General features: G+C 42.2%; 2 protein-coding genes across 2 annotated transcripts; both read left to right on the top strand.

The window, feature by feature from the left end:
* LOC107646948 lies at positions 17,656 to 18,939 on the top strand. Its single transcript, XM_016351090.1, has one exon. It carries the CDS (start codon positions 17,656 to 17,658, stop codon positions 18,937 to 18,939), a length of 1,284 nt encoding a protein of 427 aa, XP_016206576.1.
* Positions 22,210 to 23,218, top strand: LOC107646949. Its single transcript, XM_016351091.1, has 2 exons — positions 22,210 to 22,398; positions 22,673 to 23,218. The coding sequence occupies exons 1-2, from the start codon at positions 22,210 to 22,212 to the stop codon at positions 23,216 to 23,218; spliced, it is 735 nt and encodes a 244-aa protein (XP_016206577.1).

Genomic DNA, 26,243 nt, shown 5'->3' with positions numbered 1-26,243 from the left:
GAGTCATCGTGCATGATGTCCAGTATGGACAAAGAGGATTCTCCTCTTTTTCGTTTGCTAGTTGTTTCCTTTCCTTTTCCCTTTCTCTGGGCATCATATATCCTGAAAAAAAAATAGAAAACCAGGATATAATAAAAATAGGAAAGCAGGTAGGCAATTAATCGAAAGAAGCATATAATGGCAAATGAGCAATAGAATAATGAAAAGGAGTTAAGTAAATGTGCATTAAGGATTGTATAGGAGTTAAAAGTCTGAGAATCAAAATTCACAATCCAAAATGTAAAAGGATTCATGTTAAGTAGGAAAAACATTCGTCATACCTTGGTTAGAATGTTAGAGAGAATAGTGAAAAACCAGAAGAGATGTTTTGAAAGGTAAGTGGGTTAGGAATGAAAAAGAGGTTAGGAAGTTAAAATTAGTGAATCAGTAAAAAGTGGGTTAGAGTAAGTGGCATGATGAGCATTTTCTAAATAACGAGAATTCACAAATTAAAGCAACAGATAACTCAAATTCAAACAAGGAAGTTAAGAATGAATCAAATGAAAATAGCAAAAAGTGGAATTGAATCATCCAAGATGCAATTTATAAACCAGGAAATTAAAACGAATAAGAAAGCTTGCCCTGTCATTCATGAATTGGTTTGGTAAAAGCTGAGTAAAGCAGAGTGCAAGTTTGCCAAAACCAAAATAGGAATGAAAATCAAAATAATTTACAGAAATTTGGGCAGCATCCCGGCTAAAATTGGATGTTTCTGGAAAATAAATAGAAATCAGAATAGCTCATATGAATTAAAATATAGCTGCAATTACATAAAGGGAATATGAACATGGAAAAGCAGTTTAAAAAGCAGTATGAAATAAGAAATTACAGCATATGAACACTACTAGCATCACAGCAACAGCAGAATTGGAAAAATTAGAAAACAAGAAACATGAACAGCGCAACTAAACAGGCCTAAATCCACTAACCACATCCTAGGCTACCTAACAACCTAGAATCCACTACAACATGCATAACTAACTAGCCTAAATATGAACATAAACAGAAAAATAGGAAATTAACGATGAATGGAAAGAAGGGTGGCGGTCAGCGGAACTTAGAAGGCGTAGGAAAGAAAGTGGGGCAGAGAGGTGGCCGAGGGATGGTGGTGGTGGCGGCCGACGCGGTAGTTGACAGCGGCACGGCGGTGGTGGTGGCTGATCGGAGGCAGGGGGTTTCAGGAAGGGTAATGGGGTTAGGAGGGGAAAGGGGAAGGAAGGGAAGGGGGCATTGGTGGCGGTTGGGGAGAGGGGGCTGGGGGGCGCGAATGGGTAGGGTTTCGCGTGGCTGGGGGTTATTAAATTTGAATCCACACGATCGCGTGGGGCACGCGTCGCATGGAATGGATAAAGAAGTGAATGACGCGGTCGCATGCCTCATGCGACCGCGTCGCTGGAAATTGTGCTAAACGCACGATTCCAGCGTCTTTTCAGCGCAACTCTCTGTCTCCTTTGGGGTGGTATGCAATCCACGCAACGCGATCGCGTCGCTCACGCTGTCGCGTGGGATTGGTGTTGTGCAACTGACGCGATCGCGTGGGTGGCACGATCGCGTGGGCGTTTTGTGTGAAACGCACAATGGCCGCACGATTCCAGCCTAACTTTCTGGACGTTGGATATTTACGCTGATTTCCAGATCACGCGACCGCGTGGGTGACGCGGACGTGTGGGTGGTTGTTTTCGCAACTGACGCGATCGCATGAGCGATGCGATCGAGTCGCACGCCTTTTTTTTTTATGCAGGTATGCAATTATGCAGTATGCAATATGTGTGAATAATATTCAGGTTCAATTGAAAAGGAAATAAAAATAAATAACACAAAATAAAAAAAAACTGAAAAAGAAACGACCATACCATGGTGGGTTGTCTCCCATCTAGCACTTTTAATTAAAGTCCTTAAGTTGGACATTGGATGGGCTTCCTGTTATGGTGGCTTGCGCTTGAATTCGTCCAGAAATCTCCACCAATGTTTGGAATGCCAATAGCCTCTGGGGTCCCAAACTAGGCATGTAAAGATTCTGAGCAACTTCAAATAGATTCTCAGGCTTCCGGGGTGACGAATGTCAGAATAGATTCCAGGATCCCAAACCCTGCTTTTAAATCCGCCTTCGTCTTGATCTATATTTTTCCATCCGGGCGGTTTAGAAAGTAGATTTTCACCAAGATAACCAAACGTTTTCCGAGATCCATTTGATAGATCATGATGCCAATCCGCACACTTCGAGTTGAAGCGTGGAACCTTATTGAACCTTGTGCACCAGTTCTGAGCGCGAGCCATTTCCCTCTTACTCTTAAAGCCGCAGAGAGCTCTAAGCTGGCCATCTGTTTCAAGAAAACCGTATTCAAGTGGAAAAATAAAGCTAAGGGTTAAGGATTGTACCCACTTGAAGCTTGTATTGGGTGGTAATGGCCCTGGGATAGGTGTTTCTAGTGGTTTTGTAAGTTCTACTCCCTTGTGCTATTCTGTGAATTTTTTCACTTCCTTGCAGACTTCTTCAATTGCATCCATGTCCTGATCAAAGCCTTCTATGTCTTCCTCATCACTTAAGTCATAAACGGGAGGTTGAGAGAAATCTACCTCCGCATCGTCTTCGTATTCACTTGGGGAAGACTCTTCGATCTCAGAGAATTCACTTGCGGATGCAAGTTCATTACTAGGAGAACTTGACTCGTGACTATCATTATCAAGGAAACTTGCTTCTTGGAGTATTCCATCTAGTTCCTCATAAAAGACTTGCCTTGGGGGTTGTGTACTATCATCCTTAGCATCAATTGTAACGTCCTTGACAGAATTCTCCACAACTCTGGATTCCCATGGAGTTTCTAGTATCTCCTTCATGCTACGCTCATCATTAGGTTGTCCACACGGAGTTGTGGGAGGTCCTTGAATGTTCGAACGTCTAGAAGATAATTGACTTATTGCTTGCTCCAGTTAATAAAGGGTTGTTTGAAGTTGATCTACTGTTTGCTTGAGGTGAACCTCTGATTCTTGGGGTAATGGATTTGGACGTTGTACATTGGGAAGTGGTGGTGTTTGGGAATAATTGGATTGGAATCGGGGTAAATGAGGATCATATAGTGGCGAATGGTGAAAAGGAGCTTGTGAGTGTGGTGGTTCGAAGTTGTGTTGAGAGGATGGTCTACAGGCATGGGGTGGGACTTGTTGGTAGTTACAAGGTTGTCCACCATATCTATCAGCTTGGTACACATTGTAGAATGGTCTTTGTCCATGATATCTTGGAGGGTGTTGTTGCCTAAAGGGTTGATCAGATCCTCTTGGCTCCATCCATCTTTGATTGCTCTGACCTTGATGCATGTTCTTGTTATAACTTTCACTCCTTTCAACAATATTAGAACCAAACTCAAAGCGAGAGGGGTGAGGATTCATAGTAGCTAATGGAAATAAAAAGAGAAAAATAAAGATAAATAAACAAGTAAAAGAAAAATATTTACAATAACCAATAATAAGGCACACGATTGCAGTTCCCCGGCAACGGCGCCATTTTTGAAGAACTGAAGATTGATGGTTTAGAAGTTATAGTAAACTCTCTGATAAACCACTATTTTATGGTTTATCTTGTACTCAATTCAGTGATTTTTATCAACTCTTTACCCACTTATTCATACTATTCGCATGTTTTACATTTTCCTTCCTGATTTTGTGCTATGATTGAAAATGTACTTCTTTGATCTTATATTTGCTTATTATTAATCCTCTCTTATTACCATTAGATTCCTTGATATGTGTGTTAAGTGATTTCAGAGATTACAGGGCAGGAATGGTTCAGAGGATGGAAATGTAGCATGCAAACATGGAAGGAATACAAGAAGTTGGAGAAATTGCTAAGCTGTCCAGCCTGACCTCTTCGCACTAAAACAGCTATAACTTTAGCTACATAGGTCCAAATGATACGGTTTCAGCTGCGTTGGAAAGCTAACATCCGGGGCTTCGATTTGATATATAATATGCCATTATTTCCTTGACGATAGGCGATGCGAACGCGTGCTCTATGCGGACGCGTCGCATTGACGAAAATTAGCGTGTTTGAATTCGCAACCAGCGAATTCTGGGATGTTTCTGACCCAGTTCTCGGCCCAGAAAATACAGATTAGAGGCAATAAAGTAGAGGAATTGCATCCATTCAAAAATAAGCTCATAATTCACAATTTTAGGAGTAGATGTAGTTTTTAGTGGAGAGGTTCTCTCCTCTCTCTTAGGATTTAGGATTATTTCTTCTTCATCACAGGTCCAATGTTCTTTTTAATTATTTTCCTAATTTAATTTTTGAACTCTTCCATGTTACATTTGATATCTTTATTAGTGCTAATTGAGGTATTTTAGAATTATGATTGCTTTCTTTTATTTATTAGATAAATAATTTGGATTTTTCCCTTTTGGCTTTGGTTGAGTCATTGGAGACTCTTGAGTTATCAAACTCATTGTTAATTGAAAATTGGAATTCTTCAAGAATTAATTCGAGTTTCACTAACTCTAACTTTTCCCAAGGAAAGACTAGGACTTGAGAAATCAGAATTAATTCATCCACTTAACTTACCTTCATAGTTAGAGGTTAACAAAGTGGGAGAAAAATCCAATTCTCATTACAATTGATAAGGATAACCAGGATAGGACTTTCAGTTTTCATACCTTGCCAAGAGTTTTATTATCTATTTAATTTAATACAATTTATTTTCTTACCATTCACTATTCTCGCTTTTTATCTTATACATTAAAAACCTCCCAATTTACAAATTCATAACCAATAATAAAAACACCTCCCTGCAATTCCTTGAGAAGACGACCCGAGGATTAAATACTTCGGTTATCAATTTTTAAGGGATTTGTTACTTGTGACACCCAAAACGTTTGTACGAAGGGATTTCGGTTGGTTTAGAAAATATACCTACAATGCGACTGTTTTTATAAAATTCTTTACTGGCAAAAATCCAAACGTCAAAATGGCGCCGATGCCGGGGAATTGCAATCATGTGCCTTATTATTGGTTATTGTAAATATTTTTCTTTTACGTGTTTATTTGCTTTTATTTTCTTCTTTTATCTTCATTAGCTACTATGAATTCTCACCCCTCTCGCTTTGAGTTTGGTTCTAATATTGTTGAAAGGAATGAAAGTTATAACAGGAATATGCATCAAGGTAAGAGCAATCAAAGATGGATGGAGCCAAGAGGATCTGATCAACCCTTTTGGCAGCAACACCCTCCAAGATATCATGGACAAAGACCATTCTACAATGCATACCAAGGCAATGGACATGGTGGACAACCTCGTAGTTACCAACAAGCCCCACCCTATGCTTATAGGCCATCCTCTCAACACAACCTTGAACTACCACACTCACAAGCTCCTTTTCACCGTTCGCCACCATATAATCCTCATTTACCCCGATTTCAATCCAATTACTCCCAAACACCACCACTTCCCAATGTACCACGTCCAAACCCATCACCCTGAGAATCAGAAGTTCGCCTCAAGGGAACAGTAGATCAACTTCAAACAACTCTTCATCAACTGGAGCAAGCAATAAGTCAATTATCTTCTAAACGTTCGAACATTCAAGGGCCTCCCAAAGCCCCATGTGGGCAATCTAATGAAAAGCGTAGCATGAAGGAGATATTAGAAACTCCAGTGGACAAGACAGAGCATGACTTCGTACTAGAACAAGCAGAGGAAGCTGTCATTATACAAGAAGAAGAGTTGGTTGAAAACTTAGGAGACACTGAACTTCCATGGGAACCCAGAGTTGTGGACAATTCTGTCAAGGCCGTTACAATTGATGCTAAAGAGGATTGTGTACAACCCCCAAAGCAAGTCTCTTATGAAGAACTAGATGGAATGACCCAAGAAGCAAATTCTCTTGATGATGATAGTCACAAGTCCAGTTCTTCTAGTAATGAACTTGCATCCGTGAGTGAATTCTCTGAGATCGAAGAATCTTCCCCAAGCGAGTACGAAGATGATACAGAGGTAGATTTTTCCCAACCTCCCGTTTATGACTTGAGTGACGAGGAAGAGATAGAAGGCTTTGATCAGGACATGGATACATTTGAAGAATCTTGCAAAGAAGTGAAGAATTTCACAGAAGAGCACAAGGGAGTAAAACTCACAGAACCACTGGAACCATCTATCCCAAGGCCATTACAACCCAATACAAGCTTCAAGTGGGCACAATACTTAACCTTTAGCTTTATTTTTCCACTTGAATATGGTTTGCTTGAAACAGATGGCCAGCTTAGAGCTCTCTGCGGCTTTAAGAGTAAAAGTGAAATGGCTCGTACTCAGAGCTGGTGCACAAGGTTCAATAAGGTTCCACGCTTCGACTCGAAGTGTGCAGATTGGCATCATGATCTATCAAATGGATCTCGGAAAACGTTTGGTTATTCTGGTGAGAATCTAATTTCTAAACCGCCCAGATTGAAAAATATAGATCAAGACGAAGGCGGATTTAAAAGCCAAGTTTGGGATCCTGGAATCTATTCTAACACTCGTCACCCCGGGAGCCCGAGAATCTAATTGAAGCTGCTCAGAAGCTTTACATGCCTAGTTTGGGACCCGGAGGCTATTGGCATTCAAAGCATTGGTGGAGATTTCTGGATGAATTTAAGTACAAGCCACCATAATAGGAAACTCATCCAATGTCCAACTTAAGGACTTTAACTAAAAGTGCTAGGTGGGAGACAACCCACCATGGTATGATCGTTCCTTTTTTCAATTTTAATTTTATTCCGTTTTGTTTATTTTTGAGTTTTATTTTATTTTACTTCATTGAACCTGGAATCATGCATAACATTCATATTAGCATTGCATTCTGCATTTTGCACAAAAAAAAAGAGGGTGTGCGACGCGACAACATCATTCATGCGATCGCGTTAAGTTGCGAAAAACACTTCCCACGCGACCGCATCATTCACGCGGCCGCGTGATTTGGAGGCCGGCGTAAACATCCAACGACCAGAAAGTTAGGCTGGAATTGTGCGGCCATTGTGCGTTTTGCACAAAATGCCCACGCGATCGCGTCCCTGACGCGATCGCGTCACTTGCACAACATGAATCCCACGCAATAGCGTGAGCGACTCGATAGCGTCGGATGGATTGCACAACACCCCAAAAGGAGACAGAGAGTTGCGCTGAAACGACGCTAGAATCGTGCGTTTCGCACAATTTCCAGTGACACGATCACATGCCGCAGGCGATCGCGTCATTCGCTCCCTAATCCATTCCTTGTGATCGCGTGTCCCATGCGATCGCGTCAACCACCATTTCAGCCCAACTACGCGACTGCGTGCCCCATGCGATCGCATGGATTCAAATTTATAACCCCCACAGTCATGCGAACCCTACCATTTGTCCCCCCCTAAACCCTTCTCCTTCCTCTCTTCTTCTCCAACCACCCAACCACCACCAGCCACCATCACCGATCGCCGCCACCCCGCTGACCACCCAGACCCCGTCGCCACGCCACCCCCTTCCTCATTCCCCTTCTTTCTTCTTCTTCCTTCTCCTTCCTCACTCCCCACCCCTCTATCCATTTGTAGTTAATTCATATTTTTCTGCTTATGTTCATATTTAGGCTAGTTAGTTATGCATGCTGTAGTGGATTTTAGGTTGTTAGGTAGCCTAGGATGTGGTTAGTGGATTTAGGCCTATTTAATCTGCTGTTTCTATATGTTAATAATGTTCATATGCTGTTCTTCAAGTTCATTCTTGTTCATACTCTTTAATTGCAATCTGTTTTCATTCATATGAACTATTCTGATTGCTGTTTATTTTCCGGGACAATCCAATTTCAGCCGGAATGCTGCTCAAATTTTTATAAACTGTTTTTGACTTTCATTCATGTTTTGGTTTTGACTATTTAAACTCTGCTTTACTCTGCTTTTACCAAACCAATTCATGAATGTCAGGGTAAGCTTTCTTATTCTTTTTGATTTCCTAGTTCTTAATCTGCATTTTTGATGTTTAGATTCCAATTTTTGCTATTTCTATATATATCTGAATCATCATCAACTTAATTTCCTTGTTTGGATATGAGTTACCTATAGCTTCTATTTGTGAATGCCTGTTACTTGGAATATGATCATTATGCCACTTACTTTACCCACTTTTTACTAACTCACTAATTATAACTTCCTAAATTATTTTTCGTTTCTAACCAAACCTAACCTTTCAAAACATTTCTTCTGGTTTTTCACATTCTTTTAACATTCTAACCAAGGCATGATGATACTTTTTCTAATTAACTTGAACTAAAGTACATTTTGGATTGTGACATTTTTCTTCTCAGTATTCTAACTCTTGTACAATCCTTAATGCAAATTTGCTTAACTCAATCTCTTCTTCTATTGCTCCTTTGCCACTTTGTGTTTCTTTTGATTATTTGCCTATTTATTTTCCTGTTTTTTTTATATCCTGGTTTTCTGTCTTTTAGGATGTCTGCCAGCCAAAGAAAAGGAAAATCAAAGGCTACTACTGGCAAATGTAAAAGAGGAGAATCCGCTATGTCCATCATGGATATCATGCACGATGACTCCTGGTGGGAGAAAAACTTTACCCCGCAGGAGAAGGCCGACCAGCTACTCCCTGCTACTGATCCAGTAAAGTTTGCAAACTGATACTGTGAGCTGAAGTATCCGATGTTTGCAACCTCCAGGAACCTGTACCTGGAGAAGACTCTGAAGATCCCAAAAGATCTCCAGCAATACACCTCTGATCAGATCAAACAAAGAGGCTGGTTCTTCCTGGAAAGAAACCTGACTGAGGTCAATGCATCTTGGGTAAGGGAATTCTACTGCAATTACTTCAAGACTTCCCTTGATGCAGTGAACCTAAGAGGAAAGCAGATTCTGGTCACTGAAGAGGCCATAGAGGATGTTCTGAAACTTCTGCCTAAATCTGATCAGTTGGATGGTTATCAAAAAGCTGAGGAGGATATGCGCTTCATGAATCATGGATCATGGGTCAGAACACCACCATGCCAAAGGGAATCAAGTGGATTTACTTAAATGATGAGGCTCGGCTATGGCACCAGATCCTGAGCAATTTTGTCATGCCGAGTACCCATGAGACAGAGATCCCTGCCGCTATTATCACCCTCCTATGGTGTGTGATGGAGGGTAAGGACCTGTACCTGCCACGCTTTATCCGGTACTATATGGCCAGGGTCCACATTCAAGGCACTCTTCCCTTTCCTTATCTAATTACACAGCTAGGCCGTCGAGCTGACGTGCCTTGGGAGGATGCTGATGAGAAGCCACCTGCTGCAGAATGCAAGAAGATTATCCCTCACTCAAGCTGGGTGTGAGAAGTGTCATCTCCGAAAGGATGGGCTGTTGGTGTCTTTGCAGTAGGCTGAGGGTTTGCAGTCTGGATAAGTGTCGGAGGGTTTGACTAATTCAGTGGGGCTCCGACTGCCTAAATCCGATCAGCTGGATGGTTATCAGAAAGCTGAGGAGGATATGCGCTTCATGAAATTTGATTGGGATGCAGTCAAGGCCAGGATAGCCCTTGACCCGACCGTTCCATGGATCATGGGTCAGAACACCACCATGCCTAATGGAATCAAGCGGATTTACTTAAATGATGAGGCTCGGCTATGGCATCAGATACTTAGCAACTTTATTATGCCGAGTATTCACGAGACTGAGATACCAGCCGCTATGATCACCCTCCTATGGTGTGTTCTGAAGGGTAAGGACATGTACCTGCCACGCTTCATTCGATACTATATGGCCAGGGTCCACGTCCGAGGCACTCTCCCCTTTCCTTATCTGATTACACAGCTAGGCCGTCAAGCTGACGTGCCTTGGGAGGATGCTGATGAGAAGCCACCTGCTGCAGAATGCAAGAAGATTATCCCTCACTCAAGCTGGGTGTGAGAAGTGTCATCTCCGAAAGGATGGGCTGTTGGTGTCTTTGCAGTAGGCTGAGGGTTTGCAGTCTGGATAAGTGTCGGAGGGTTTGACTAATTCAGTGGGGCTCCGATTGTAGGGGAATCTCGGGGTCAGCCGGCTGTATCTGATCTGGCTCCTCATTGTGTGGTGCAGCCTGCTCCGGTCCTCCCTGCGCATCCTGGGCATGTGCCTCCTCCGCATGATCATCCGCCTCCGCATCAGATGGCTCAGAAGTGGTGTCAGGCTCGGAGGAGATGTCGCTGCCGGATCAGATCATCAACTGTAGGTGCTCATAACGTCGCTTGTTTCGATGTTCCATGCGATCCCAGCGTGCGAAGAGTCGCTGCACAAGATGATAGATGGGCTTTGAGGCAGGTAAAGGTGCAGTGGATGGAGCTGGTGCAGCACTGGATGCAGAAGGGGCAGCTGAAGATGTTGCTGCTTCACCCGAGGTAGTGAGAAAAGGAGGTCTGTACCCTAATGTTAGAAACTTCCTACTGTAAGGAATGATCTTCTTGTAGTCTGCAGCAGTTAGCTTCTTATCAGCAAGCTCCCAAGGCACGTCAGTTCGGCGGCCTAGCTGGGTGATCAGATAAGGGAAAGGGAGAGTGCCTCTGATATGGACCCTGGCCATATAATACTTGATGAAACGTAGAAGATACAGGTCCTTACCCTTCATCACACACCAGATGAGGGTGATCATAGCAGCGGGCACCTCTGTCTCATGAGTGCTCGGTATCACGTAATTACTCAGGATCTGTTGCCAAAGTCGAGCCTCATCATTCAAATATATCAGCTTGATTCCCTTAGGCATCACTGTATTCTTTCCCATGACCCATGGGGCAGTAGGATCAAGGGCTATTCTCTGCTTGACTACATCCCAGTCAAATCTCATGTATCTCATATCCTCTTCAGCTTTTTGGTAACCGTCAGGCTGATCTGACTTAGGCTGGAGCCGGAGGATATCCTCAATAGCGTCCTCAGTGACTAAAATCTGTATCCCTCTGAGGTGCACTGCATCCAGGGAGGTCTTGAAATAGTTACAGGAAAATTCTCTGATCTAGGATGCATTGACCTCTGTTATGTTCCTTTCCATGAAGAACCAGCCTCTTTGTTTTATCTGGTCGGAAGTGTACTAGGTGAGTTCTTCTGGAATTTTAAGGGTTCTCTCCATGTAGAGGTTCCTGGCAGTGGCAAACACTGGATACTTTAGCTCACAGTATCTGTTTGTAAATTTGACTTTATTTGTGGCAGTGAGGAGCTGGTCGGCCTTTTCCTGCGGGGTAAAGTTCTTCTCCCACCAGGAATCGTCGTGAAGGAGATCCAGAATAGAGGTAGAAGATTCTCCTCTTTTCCGTTTGCCTGTAGTTGCCTTGCCTTTTCCTTTGTTTTAGGATCAGACATCCTGAAAAGCAGAAATTCCAAAATATAATTGAAGAAGCAAAGCAGGAAAACAAGTAGGCAAGTAGGGTTTTGTCAATGTAAGCATAAAGGCAAAAGAGCAATATAAGCAGGAAATGAGTTAAATATATGTACATTTTAGATTGAATTCGAGTTAAAAGGCTGAGAGAAAAAATCACAATCCAAAATAAAATAGAAGTGGAATTCAAGTAAATTTGGAAAAATAATATCATGCCTTGGGTTAGAAAGTTAAAGTAGTTAGGTAAAAACTAAAAAGAGAAGTTAGAAAGCTAAACTAGTTAGGAGTTAAAAAGGAAGTTAAAGTGAGTGGCATGAGAATGGTTTTCCTAGTTACCAAGAAATTTACAAACTTGAGGAACAAACAACTCATATTCAAGCAAGGATTGCAGTTTATTGATGATAATTCATATAGATAAAGTAAGTGTAATAAGGAGAATGAAATCATCAATAAGCAATTTAGTACTCAGGGAACAAAAAGGAATAAGAATGCTAGCCCATGCATTCATGAAATGGTTTGGTTGTAACCAAGTAATGCAGAATAATGAGTTTTCAAACCAATACATGAATGGGGATAGATTGAACCATAAATTTGCAGAAAATTTGGGCACCATTTCGGCTAAAATTGGATGTTCCCGGGTAGTAAACAGCAGGAAAAATTAGTTCATATGAAATTAAATAGTGCTGAATAGCAAGAACATTAAAGAGCAGTTTAACAGCAACATCAAATATGAAGAAAAACATATGAACATCACAACATTACAGCAAATTCAGAATTGCGAATCAGATAAAAATAGGTAGCAGGAACGGTGCAATTATCAGGCCTAAATCCACTAACCACATCCTAGCTACCTAACCACCTAAAATCCACTACAATCATGCATATCTAACTATCCTATTTCGAACAAAAACTGTAAAATATGCAACTAATTGACTAATTGGAAAATAAAATCGGTGTTTGGCGGAACCTGGTGTGTAGAAACAGAAAGTAGGTTCAGAGGGATGGTGGTGGTATGGTGGTGACGCAGCGGCGATGGGTGGCGGCGCGGCGATTGTTCGAGGTGGAGGCAGGGGCGGTTTGGTGGTTGTGGGTGGATATGGGTTAAGGGGGGAGAGAGAAGGGGGTGAGGGTTGTGTTATGGTGGCTGGTGATGGCGCGGGGTGGGGGGTTTTGGTTGATGCGGAATGGTAGGGTTTTGCGTGGGTTGGGGTTAGTGTTTTTTGTATCCACGAGAACGCGTGGAGCACGCGATCGCGTGATTTGGGTTAAAAAGGGGGTTGACGCGAACGCGTCATTAACACAATCGCGTGAATTAGGTAAAAGGTAAGAGACGCGTACGCGTGGAGCATGCGAACGCGTCGCTGAAAATTGTGCTAAACGCACAGTTCCAGCATCGTTTTGGCGCAACTCTCTGTTTCCAATGGGGTCCATAAAATTCACGCGATGCGTACGCATCGCTTACGTTTTCGCGTGGGATGTGTGTAGTGCGAGTGATGCATTCGCGTCAGGGACGCGAACGCGTGGGCCGATTTGTGCTAAACGCACACCAGCCGCACAATTCCAGCCGAACTTTCTGGGCGTTGGATCTTTATGCCGATTTCCATTCGACGTCCACGCGTGGCCTGTGCGCTCGCATGGGTGATTTTATTTTATTTTTTATGCAATTATGCAGTATGCAATATGTAGTATGTAATACTAATGTAGATGCTATGAATAATTCTAGGTTCAATGAAAATAAAATAAAATAAAATAAAATAAAATAAACAAAACGAAATAAAATTGAAAAAGGAACGATCATACCATGGTGGGTTGTCTCCCACCTAGCACTTTTAGTTAAAGTCCTTAAGTTGGACATTTGATGAGCTTCCTGCTATGGTGGCTTGTGCTTGAATTCATCCAAATATCTCCACCACTGTTTGGAATGCCAATAGTCTCTGGGGTCCCAAACTAGGCATGTAAAGCCTTTGAGTAAATTCAAACAGGTTCTCAGGTTCCCGGGGTGTTCAATGTCAGAATAGATTCCAGGATCCCAAACGTTGCTCTTATATCTGCCTTTGTCTTGATTTATATTTTTCTAGCCGGGCAGTTTGGAAGTTGCATTCTCACCAAGATGGCCAAACATTCTCCAAGCCCCATTCAATCGAACTTGAAACCAATCCTTACACTTCAGATTGAAGCGTGGAACCTTATTGAATCTTGCATGCCAGCCTTGAGCGCGAACCATTTCCTTTTTACTCTTAAAGCCGCAAAGAGCTCTAAGCTGACCATCTGTTTCAAGTTAACCATATTCAAGTGGAAAAGTAAAGATAAAAGCTAAGGATTTTACCCACTTGAATTTAGTATTGGGTGGTAATGGCCTTGGGATAGGTGTTTCCAGTGGTTTTGCAAGCTCTACTCCCTCGTGTTCTTCTGTGAATTCCTCCACTTCGTTGCAAATTTCTTCAATTTCAACAACATCTTGATCCAAGTCTTCGATATCTTCCTCATCACTCAAGTCATAAGTTGGAGGTTGCGAAAAATCTACCTCTGCATAATCTTCATACTCACTTAGGGAAGATTCTTCTATCTCAAAGAATTCACTTGCGGATGCAAGTTCATTGCTAGGAGAATTTGACTCGTGATCTTCATTATCAAAGAAACTTTCTTGTTGAGGTATTCCGTCCAGTTCTTTATAGGATACCTGCTTCGGGGGCTGTGCACTATCCTCCTCAGCATCAACTACGCTTTTTGTGACGAAATTCTCCACAATTCTAGATTCCCATGGAGGTTCAGCATCTCCTAAGTCTTCAACCAATTCTTCTTCTTCTATAATTTCAACCTCCTCCACTTGTTCCAGTACAAAGTCATGCTCCGTGCTATCCAGTGGGGTTTCTAGTATCTCCTTCATGCTGCGTTCTTCATTAGATTGCCCACATGAAGCCATGGGGGTTCCTTGAGTGTCCGAACGTCGGGGAGGTAGTCTATTTATCGCTTGATTCAATTGGTGAAGTGTGGCGTGAAATTTTTCAAATGTTTCCTTGAGTTGCTCCCTAGATTCTTAGAGTGATGGATATGGACGTGGTGCATAGGCAAGTGGTGGTTCTTGGGAGTAATTGGGTTGGAATTGGGGTGGATAAGGTTAGGGTCATATGGAGGTGAATGGTGGTAGTTGGCTTGTGAGTGTGGTGGTTCAAAGCTATGTTGAGGAAGTGGTTCATAGGCGTATGATGGGGCTTGTCGGTTATTACAAACTATTGTTCTGACATGCATTATTGAATGGTCGTCGTCCATGATAGTTTGGAAGGTGTTGTTGCCTGAAGGGTTGATCAGATCCTCGTGGCTCCGTCCATCTCTGATTGTTTTGACCTTGATGCATGTTCCTGTTATAGCTACCATTCCTTTCAACATTATTAGAACCAAACTCAAAGCGATAGGGGTGAGAATTCATAGTAAATAATAAAAATTAAAAGCGAAAATAAAAATAAATAAACAAGCAAAAGAAAATATTTACAATAACCAATAATAAGACACACAGTTGCAACTCCCCGGCAACGTCACCATTTTTGAAGAGCGAAACTCTCGCACGATCTAGAATTTTCACAAATAAATTTCCGTTGTAAGTATAGCTTCTAGACCAACAAGAATTCCTTTCATACAAACGTTTGGTTGTCGCAAGTAACAAAATCCAAATAAATTTATAACCGAAGTATTCAAACCTCGGGTCGTCTTCTCAAGGAGTTGCAGGGCAGTATGATCTATTATTGGTTATGTAGAAAGATATATTTTTGGGTTTTTGAAAATAAGGGGCAAGTAATTTAAATGACAAGGAAATTAGATTGATAATAATAAAATCTCTTGGCAAGGTATAAGAAATTGAGATCTTATCCTAGTTATCCTTATCAGGTGTGAAGAGAATTGGATTCTGCTCCCACTTTTGATTAACCCTTGCAAAACAAAGGAAAGTCAAGTGGACAAATTAATTTGATCCTCGGGTCCTAGTCAATTCCTAAGAAAAGACTAGAGTTATTGGAATTCAAATTAACCAGCAAAGAATTCCAATTTTCAATGAACAGCTGAGTTTGATAACTCAAGTGTTGCTAATTATTTAACTAAAGCCAAAAGGAGAAAATAAATCTAATTCGAATTAAAAGCATTCATAAATAGAATAAAGCAAAATCAAATCTGAAAATACCTCGAATAATATTAAATAGAATATTCAAATCTTAACATAGAAAAGTTCATAAGCCAATTTAGGAACATTAACAAGTAAAAGCATTGGAATAAATAAAAGCAGAAAATAAATTAAAGGAATATTGAACCTGTGATTGTAGAAGAAATCCTTAAAATAAGAGAAATCCTAATCCTAAATCCTAAGAGAGAGGAGAGAACCTCTCTCTATAAAAACTACATCTAATCCTAAAATTATGTATTTGAATGTTGTTCTATCTGTATCTCTTGATTCCTCCATTCTCTGGCTTATATTCTGTGTTTCTGGCTTGGATTTGGGCCGAAAAAGGGTCCAGAAATTGCTGGGGGCATTTTCTGAAAATTTTTGTACGTGGCGTCTGTCACGCGTTCGCATGGGTCACGCGTTCGCGTCATCTGGGAGTTTTCCTTGTCACGCGTACGAGTCGGTCACGCGTACGCGTCAATTGCGTTCTGCACAAGGCGCGCGTCCGCGTCATATACGCGTTCGCGTCGCTGCATTTTTCGCGCTAGGCACGCGTTCGCGTCGTCCATGCGTTCGCGTCGCTGCCTTTTCTTCAAAACTCCATTTTTGTGTTTTTCTTCCATTTTTGTATGTTTCCTTTTTGTCCTTCAAGCCATTCCTGCCCTATGAGATCTGAAAATACTTAACACACAAATCACGGCATCGAATGATAGTAAAGGGTAATTAAAAATTAATATTTTTAAAGCACAGGAAACATGTTTTTCACATATATCATAAAATAAGGAAGGAAAAGTAAAACCATGCAATTTACATGAATAAGTGGTTGAAGGATTGAATAAATCACTTAAATTGAGCACAAAATACATCATAAAATGTGAATTTATCACCGGTGCTCTGGACTTTGTTCTTCAACTGCTTCAATTGCGTCACTCGGAGCAAAATGCTAATTTTGAACTCAAGACCGCCTTGATTAATCTTCTACCAATGTTTCATGAACTCTCTGCCCAAGATCCTATTAGACACCTTAGAGACTTCCAAGGTGTATGTTCAACAATAAGGCGGGAGGGTTCTGATGAGGTTGCTATTTGGTTGTTTGCCTTTCCCTTCTCACTTGAGGAAAGAGCCAAAGAGTGGTTTTACACTTTACCCAATGAGATTGTTGGTGATTGAAACTTGCTTAGAAGGGAGTTCTTAGATAAATTCTTTCCTTCGGAAGTGACGGATCGATTGAGGAAAGAAATTTTATACATTGTCCAAGGTGAAATGGAAACTCTATACGAGTATTAGGAAAGGTTTCGGAGACTACTTGACTCATGCCCCCACCATATGATTGACACTCTAGTGTTGATTAGCTATTTTTGCCAAGGAATGAAACCACAAGACAAGATCCTCTTGGATGCCTCAAGCAATAGTTCCTTGACAAAGTATAGAATGGTGGAAGAGGTATGATAATTGATCACCGATTTGGCCGAGTCCATCCAACACACTAGACAAAGAAACAACCACCCAAGAGCTATAAATGAAGTTTCTACTAGTGGTGAGACCGCCGCCCTTACCCAAACCATGGGAGAAATGACAAATATTCTTAGGCAACTTCAACTTAATCAACAACAATCTCCACCTCTTCAACAACAAAGTCAACAATTGGTCCCCCAAAGAGTGTGCAGAATTTGCTCTTGCTACTCCCATTACACCGATGAATGCCCAAGCCTCCAAGAGGATAACACATTGGTGGCCACTAATGCCTACTACAATCACCCAAACCAAGGTTATCACCAACAAGGGGGCAATTTTAATAAAGGGTGGCAAGATGGCTCCAACCAAGGATAGAGGGACAACTCCAACCAAGGGTGGAGGGAAAACTCTAACCAAGGATGGAGGGACAATTATAATCAAGGAGGGAGGGATAACGGAGGGAGCCAAAGGTGGAACAACAACAACAACCATCAAAACCGATACCAACAAAACCCTCCATATCAAAACCAAAACCAAGGCAAACCATACCAAACCTACCAAGCACCTCATCAAACGCAAGCACCTCAACCCAACCAACCACAAGCACCTCAAATCACTTATCCTTCTCCTTCTTCCATCCAAGATGAGACACTCCACTCCATCCTCCAAGCCCTTGTCTCTCGCATGGAATCCACCTCTACCTCTACCACTCAAGCCTCAAGTCCAAGTGCCTTACCCTCTCAACCTCTACCTAACCCCAAGGGTGGCATCAATGCTATTACCTTGTGGTCTGGAACCAAATTGCAAGAGAAGAGTCATGAAGAGCCAAGTCCAATAGAGGTCACTCAAGATGAGGATGTGGTTGAGATAGAAGAATTTGATGATGAGGATGAAGCCCAAAAGGTAGTGGAAGAAGTGATTGCTCAACCAAGGGGCGGAATGCCTAAGGATGGGGATGTCTTGCAAGGAGCTACTCCAATCCCATTTCCAACATCGGCAAGGAAAACCAAGAAGCAAGTTGAGTTGGACCCCAAAATGGTGGAGATGTTCAAGAAAGTTGAGGTTACTATTCCTCTCTTTGATGCTATCCGCCAAGTGCCTAAATATATAAAGTTTCTTAAGGACTTATGTATGCATAAGGAGAAAATTTGTGAATTAGAGACTATACCATTGGGGAGTTCAATTTCTGCTTTAATGGATAGTGTGCCAGAAAAGTGTGGTGACCCCGACCCTTGCTTAGTAACTTGCACCACAGATGGAGTCCAATTTGTTGATTGTATGTGCAATCATGGCACTTGTGTGAGTACTATGCCTTTATCCGTCTATGAGATCTTAAAGCTCCCACCGCTAAAACGATCGGCCACCCGGTTTGTTTTAGCAGACAAAAGCATAATTTCCGTGGTTGGTATAGCGGAGGATGTTCTAGTGAGCTTAAAGTGGTTAGTCTTCCCAATTGATTTCCATATTCTCAAGATGTCCTCTAGTGACTCTGGTAGGACATCATCTATATTGCTTGGGAGACCATTCTTGAAGACCTCCCGGTTCAAACTATATGCGTTTTCGGGCACCTATTCATTTGAGATTGATGGAAGAGAAGTGAGCTTTAATCTTGATGAAGCCATGAGACATCCACCGGAGGATCACTCTATTTTTCGGTGTGACTTGATTGACAATGTTGTAGTCGAAGTTCATCAAGATGGCTTTGATGGAAAGAGTATGAATCAAGACCCAAGTGTGGGGAGTTCCCATGTATGTGAAGAAGAAGTCTTATCACCTCCAATGATACCGGAAGACAAAGTACCAAGTCATGAACAAAATGCGGATTTGAAACCACTCCCAACCCACCTAAAATATGGCTTTCTTGAGAAGAACCAAAAGTTCCCGGTAATAATTACAAGGGAGCTCACCTCCCAACAAGAGGAGAAGTTGCTCAATGTTTTGAGGAGGAACAAGAATGCCATAGGGTAGAGCTTGGCGGATTTGGTTGGCATTAGCCCCCAAGTGTGTGAACACCAAATTTTCTTAGAAGAAGGATCTAGACCCGTTTGACAACCTCAAATGCGTCTAAATCCTACCATTCTTGAGGTTGTAAAGAAGGAGGTCACCCGGTTATTAGAAGCGGACATTATCTATTCGATTTCGGATAGTGAATGGGTGAGCCACGTCCAAGTGGTCCCGAAGAAATCCGGTGTTACTACAATCAAGAATGAACAAGGTGAGCTTATAGCCACAAGAGTTCAAAACTCATGGAGGGTATGTATTTATTATCGGCGCCTAAACTTGGCCACGAGGAAGGATCACTTTCCGTTGCTCTTCATCGACCAAATGCTTGATCGCCTATGTGATAAATCTCATTATTGTTTTTTAGATGGATATTCCGGTTATTTCCAAATTCACATTGCTCCCCAAGACCAAGAAAAAACAATCTTCACATGCCCTTTCGAAACGTATGCGGATAAGAGAATGCCATTTGGCTTGTGCAACTCACCGGCTATGTTCCAAAAGTGTATGATGAGTATATTTGCGGATCTTTTGGAGCAATGCGTGGAGGTGTTCATGGACGATTTTAGTGTTTACGGGGACTCCTTTGATCTTTGACTAGACAATCTTGCAAAAGTACTAGAGAAGTGTACTAAATCAAACCTTATGTTAAATTTTGAGAAATGTCATTTTAGGGTTAGACAAGGTATTGTTTTAGGGCACATTGTCTCTAATGATGGGATCTCTGTTAATCCGGCAAAGATAAATGTTATTTCTTGTATGCCCTTGATGCCAGGGCATTTTGGCTAGTTTCACTGACCTTTTCTCTACTGTTTTAGGGTAGTTTCATGCATTTTCTTAGTAAATAAGCAAGTTTTCGGTAGATATACACTTACACCTTGATTCAAGAAAACATTGTGAACTTTGCATGAATTCATGAGAGTTTTGCATGAATTGAATGATAAAATGGATGATGCATGATCTCATGATTAAGAACCAAGCTTTGATGCACTTTATTTGTTTGATTTTAGGACAAAGGAAGCAAGGAAGAGCCTCGTTAGTAGCCACGTTAGTTTAATTAACGTGACCACTAACGTGGAATAGGAGTAAGTTTGCAGCGTTAATGGAAAAAGTGATCACCAATAACGCCTTCAAAAGCCATCATAGCCCACGTTAGTTGCCACATTAATTACATTAACGTGGGAGCTAACGTGGAAGAAAAGGGGAGCTCCAACGTTAGTGGTAAAAGTGAATACCACTAACGTTCCAAAAGGGCACAATTGGCCACGTTAAGAGTCACGTTAATTACATTAACGTGAACTCTAACGTGGGAGGAGCAAGGAATCGCTAACGTTGGTGACACTCACCTTTGTCACTAACGTTGGACTAAGGCAATATTGCCCACGTTAGTGTTCACGTTAAGACCACTAACGTGAAGGGTAACATGGAGCAAGGAATGATAGGCCAACATTAGTGACACTCACCTTTGTCACTAACGTTAGAGATGGCAATCACCACCACGTTAGTGGTCACGTTAATGCAATTAACGTGAGACACTAACGTGGAAAGAAGGGGCATTTGAAGCGTTAGTGACAAAGGTAAGTGTCACTAATGCTCTTGAAGCTTGGGCATACCCACGTTAAGGGCCACGTTAGTTACACTAATGTGGATCACTAACGTGGGTAAAAGAAGCAAGGAGCAACGTTATTGGAAAAGGTGAATGCCAATAACGTTTGCGAAGGACCAAGAGCCAACGTTAGTGGTCACGTTAGTGCCACTAACGTTGAAGTTAACATAGGTCAATTAGTTTTAGAGCGTTAGTGAAAAAGGTTATCGTCACTAACGTTTTCGAACCTGAATTTACACTTAACGTTAACGCCACTAACGTCCTAACTAACTTGCTACCATGCCTTACTCACTTTCTCTCTGAAGCAAAGCTAAGCCCACTGAAGACTGTAACTGCTTCAACTAAAGATCAAAGGCCCATATCCAAGACTTGAAGAGCCAACTAGAAGATCAGAAGAGTAGTATATATAGGAGTAGTTTTGAACTAGTGAGAGAGCTTGGCATTTTTTGGAGAACTATACTCTGTATATTTTTACTTTCTCTGCAACTTCTAGTCATATTTTCAGAATGTACTTTTCATTTTTGCTTTCCATTTCCAGAGCTATGAACAACTAAACCCCTTTTCATTGGGTTAGGGAGCTCTGTTGTAATTTGATGGATCAATAATAGTTTTTATTATTCTTCCTCTTTCTTTTCTCTTGATTTTACTAGAAAGCTTTCATTCTTCATCCAATTGGTTAGCTATCTTGGAAGAGAAGCTCTCCATAATTGGATTTCCTCGGAACCTTGGAAGAGGAATGAGGAGATTATGCTAGAATTACTTTCTCATGTTGGACCAAATTGGGGTTTGGATGGATATAGTGACATATAATCCTACCAACACTTTGATTTGGGAATGCATGTGGTATAATCAGTGACCAAACTTCATCTCTTCCCATGAGCAATTAAATCAAGGAATTGGGCAATTGTTCAAGCTTAGAGAGATTGGGTTGCCAAGGAATTGGAATCCAATCACTTAAGATTGCCAAGGAGATCAATGAATACATTGATTGAGGAAGAGATGAGCATGAACTTGATCCGGAGAATGCAACATCTCCTAAGCCCAATGAATTCCCCAATTCTGATCTTACCCCTTCTCTTTATTTTCTGTCATTTACTTTTATGCTCATCTCCCCAAATTCCCATTTAAGATTCTGCAATTTACCTTATGCCATTTACTTTCTGTCATTTATTTCCAGCATTTACATTTTCTGTTATTTACTTTCCCGCCATTTAAGTTTTTGCAATTCCCCAACTCAATTTCTGCTTAGCTCAACTAGAACATTCCTCTAATTAAAGTTGCTTGACCAATCAATCCCTGTGGGATTCGACCTCACTCTATTGTGAGTTTTTACTTGACGACAATTCGGTATACTTGCCGAAGGGAAATTTGTTGAGAGACAAGTTTTCGTGCATTAAGTTTATGGCCCCTCTTCTTTGAGGAAAGTCTGTGCATTTCTTAGACATGCAGGGTTTTATCGACGATTCATTAAGGACTTTAGTAAGGTGATATTACCTCTCTCTCGATTGTTGCAAAAGGATGTGGAATTTGAATTGAGTGAAGAGTACATGGAGGCTTTTGACAAGCTTAAAATTGCTTTGACCCAAGCTCCCATAGTGAGAGGACCGGATTAGACTAGACCTTTCGAAATCATGTGTGATGCCTCAAACTATGCGGTGGAAGCGGCGCTAGGTCAACGTGAGGGCAAAATTCCTTATGTCATTGCCTATGCCTCTAAGACTTTAGATGGAGCGCAATCTAATTATACTACCACCGAGAAAGAATTGTTAGCTATTGTCTTTGCCTTCGATAAATTCCGGACTTATTTACTTGGCTCTAAGGTGATAGTATACCCGGATCATGCGGCATTGAAATATTTGTTGGCCAAAAAGGAATCCAAACCAAGGTTGATATAATGGGTGTTGCTATTGCAACAATTTGACCTTGAAATCAAAGATAGGAGTGGTTCGCAAAACTTAGTGGCGGACCACTTGAGTCGCCTTGAGCACACAAAGGGCGATTCCACTCCTATTAATGATATCTTCCTTCTTGAGGGCTTGCTAGCAATCTCCGAAGTTATCCCTTGGTATGCACCTATTAATTGCATCAAAATAGGATTTGAGTGCTAAGCTTGTAGACGCGCTTTGGACCTACCGGACAGCTTACAAGATGTCGATTGGCATGAGCCCATTCCGGTTGGTCTATGGGAAGGCTTGCCATCTCCCAGTGGAGATAGAACATAAAGCGTATTGGACCGTAAAAGAGTTATACACCGGATTTGGGGTTGGAGTCGAAAGGAAGTTACTGTCGGTGGAGCTTGAGAACCTTCGATTGGAAGCCTATGAGAATTTTAGGCTCTACAAGGAGAAGATGAAAGCGGTACACGATAAACAAATAAGAAGAAGAGAGTTTATAGAGGGAGAGTTGGTTTTCCTCTATAACTCTAGGTTGAGGTTGATGCCCAGAAAGTTGAGGTCAAGGTGGGAAGGTCCTTATAAAGTGGAGAAGGCGGAACCATATGGAGTCTACCACCTACAACACCCTTCAAGCCCCAACATCTTCAAAGTTAATGGTCACCGTCTAAAGCTATACCATGGAGAAAAGATGAAAGGCAACAAGGAGGTCGAGGTGTTCCTTCTCGAGGATGCACCCGAAGGCTAGGAGATTTGAGCTCATGATCGTCCAACTTAAGGACGTTAAACAAAAGTGCTAGGTGGGAGACATCCCACGACGGTATGATCTTCCTTTGTATATAGTTTCTTACATATAGCCCTTTTTGCATCTTTGTGACTCTTGTGAGTGCTTAACTTGTGAGTTGTTCACATAATTGCTTTTTTCTTGATTTTTGTGCTAAATTTCTCATGAGGAGTCGATTGATAATGGTTTGATTGAATTGAGATGTTGAGGAAATGCTTAAGGTTGAGTGTTGCATGAGATTTTTGATGATTTTGACCCCTTTAGCATGCATCACTACCAATTTTGTGCTTAAATTGACTCTCCTCATGCGTATGAAAAAAAAGGGGGTCCGCGCTTAAGCGTGCAGGACGCGTGCGCGTCGCTTGCGCTTTTGCAACTCTTGGTATAGTTTCTCGAGAGTTGTGCAAACATCGCGCGAGCACTGCGCGAAACGCGCGAATGCCTATCCACGCGTATGCGTGAGGCAAGCTCATGCGTCGCCTATTCCCCATGGTTATCCACGCGTGCGCGCTTATGACGCGTACGCGTCGGTTGCTCTATGTGCCACCTTGGTACATTTTTCCGAGAGTTGCGCGAACATCGCGCGAACACTGCGCGAAACGCGCAATCCTGACCCACGCATATGCATAGGGCACGCTCACGCGTCGGTTGCTTTGCATGCCACCCATGGTACATGAAACCCGAGAGTTGCACAAACATCACACGAGCACTGCGCGAAACGTGCACCTACCTCCACGCATACGCGCGCTGGGACGCATACGCGTCCCTTACCTGTCTACTAACCCACGCGTATGCGTGGGTGGTGCTCACGCGCCCCTCTTCGTTTTACAACTCATCCACGCATACGCGCATGTGGCGCGCACGCATCGGCTTTGCGACGCGACTTATGCTGCAGTGCGCCCTGTTTGGTTTTCTTCTCCCATTTTCCTCCTCCTTTCTCCTCCCTTTCTTCTTCACCCCTTCCTCTCACCGTCTCTCCGCCACCACCACCGGCGGCATCACCCACCGCCGACCACCACCTTCGGCGGCCCCATATTCTCTCTTCCTTCCACTTCTTTTCTCCTCTCTCCAATTGCACTACACCTTGCATTCTCTCTCTACTCAAGGTTTTCTACTACCTCTTCTTCTCTTCTTTTTTTTTCAATTTTTCTTTCTTTAGTTGCATTCCTCTGTTTTCTTTCCCATTTCTTCTTAGTTACATTTTGATTAATGCATTCTTATTGAGATTGGACTTATCTCTTGCATTGTTGGGTTATTTTGATATGTTTTGCTTTTTCTTGTTGGACTTATCTCTTGTTTGGTGTTGTTTGATAATTTGTATTTCATTTTGTGGGTGCTACATTGCTGAATTTCCTCCACTTGCTTATTCTTTGAGGGTTGCACACCAAATATTCGATGAAAGGCACCAATGAGTTCCTATTTCAAATTTAACACTGATTTCAACTTGAAGCCCTTTCTAATTACACTTGCTTATTTTTATGTGCGTTGAGCCTATTGTTCTTCATATTCCCCATTCACATGCTCATTTTCTAAGACTTGCTTCTTTGTGGCATATTGTAAGACTATTAGTTCCACTTTCTCTAGTTCTACCTTACTTTATTTGTTTGCTTCATTGTCATGGAATTAGATTAGGTGTATGACTTTCTTGTGCTCATTCCCTTCTTGCTTATGCTACCTTGTATTATTATGGATGCTTGAGCTTTTCTCTCTCATGCCGTTTACTTGCATGCTTATCTCACTCTTGCATCCCATGCTAATGCATCACCCCATGTTTCAATTGTTGTCTTGCTTGCATGTTGCAGCTGTCATGTTTCTCAAGACACCTATTCTTTTGTGGCATTTGTGTCACTTGCATGTTAAAATTCAAGTGTTGTTTTTTTGAGTTTAATGTCTTCTCCTTTCCTCCCCTTTTCCAGATGGCCGTTAAAAGGGACAAGGAAAAGGCATCGAAGAAGCCGCCTACCAAAAAGGCACCTCAAAGAACCACCGCCAAGGCGCCCCATGCGCCCCAAGCTAAGTCTCTCTCCAAGAAGGCGCGAAGCATCATTAATATTGATGCACAAGAGAAGGACAACCCTGCGAGAGATCCCACTAGATTTCCCAACCGCTATTGTGAACTTATGATCCCCATCATGATTGCAAGGAATTATCATTCGGAACCTCTTCTTACCCCTTCGGAGCATTTAGTACAGGTTGTCATACTTCGCATTGAGTGGCAAGGATGGGGATTTCTCATGCGAAGACCACAAGAGGCCAATCTCTCTGGAGTGGTGGAGTTTTACACCAATTACCACTCCCCTTCTCTTCAGACTATTTTTGTGCGCCGGAAGCAAGTCCCAGTCTCGGAAAAAGCTATTCAAGAAGTACTTAGAGTCTTGCCAGTGGCGGATGAGGTAGATGGTTACCAAGAGGTCCTACGCCAGCGTGATGACTTTGATTTTGTCTTTGATTGGGATAGTATCTGCCAAGTCATTGCCGACCCGGAGTCATTTTGGACCCGAGGGAGACTCAGGCCCCGACCTAAGGGAATTCTTGCGCACTTTCTCACCATAGAGGCTCGAGCATGGACCCAGATCTTGTCTCATTACGTGTTTCCCAGCACTTACGAGACGTTGATCACTATGGACCTAGCCTTGCTAGTGTGGTGCATACTCACGGAGCGGCCAATCAACATTGCTCGCCTCATCCACCAAGCCATGGGTCGTGTACATGCCAAGGGTAACCTACCTTTTCCCGCCCTGGTGACGGAGTTAGTTGCTGCTGCTGGTGTTCCCCGGGAGACTAAGGATCGGAAAGCAACGATTCTGGTAAAGGGTGATGTCGTCCCAACCAGGAAATATCTCAAGCCTCTGGCGAACACCAACAACATTGACATAGCTTCCCCTTACACCATTCCTACCACCTCATCCGTACCACCAAAGTCCACCCATCAATTGTTTGTAGAGCTTCATGAGAAGATAGATCGATATGAGAGGCGTAACAAACGCCA

Source organism: Arachis ipaensis, chromosome B06, assembly GCF_000816755.2.
Source record: "Arachis ipaensis cultivar K30076 chromosome B06, Araip1.1, whole genome shotgun sequence".
NCBI lineage: Eukaryota > Viridiplantae > Streptophyta > Magnoliopsida > Fabales > Fabaceae > Arachis > Arachis ipaensis.
The sequence above is the reverse complement of the archived record's forward strand: the minus strand, read 5'-3'. Positions and strand labels throughout refer to the sequence as shown.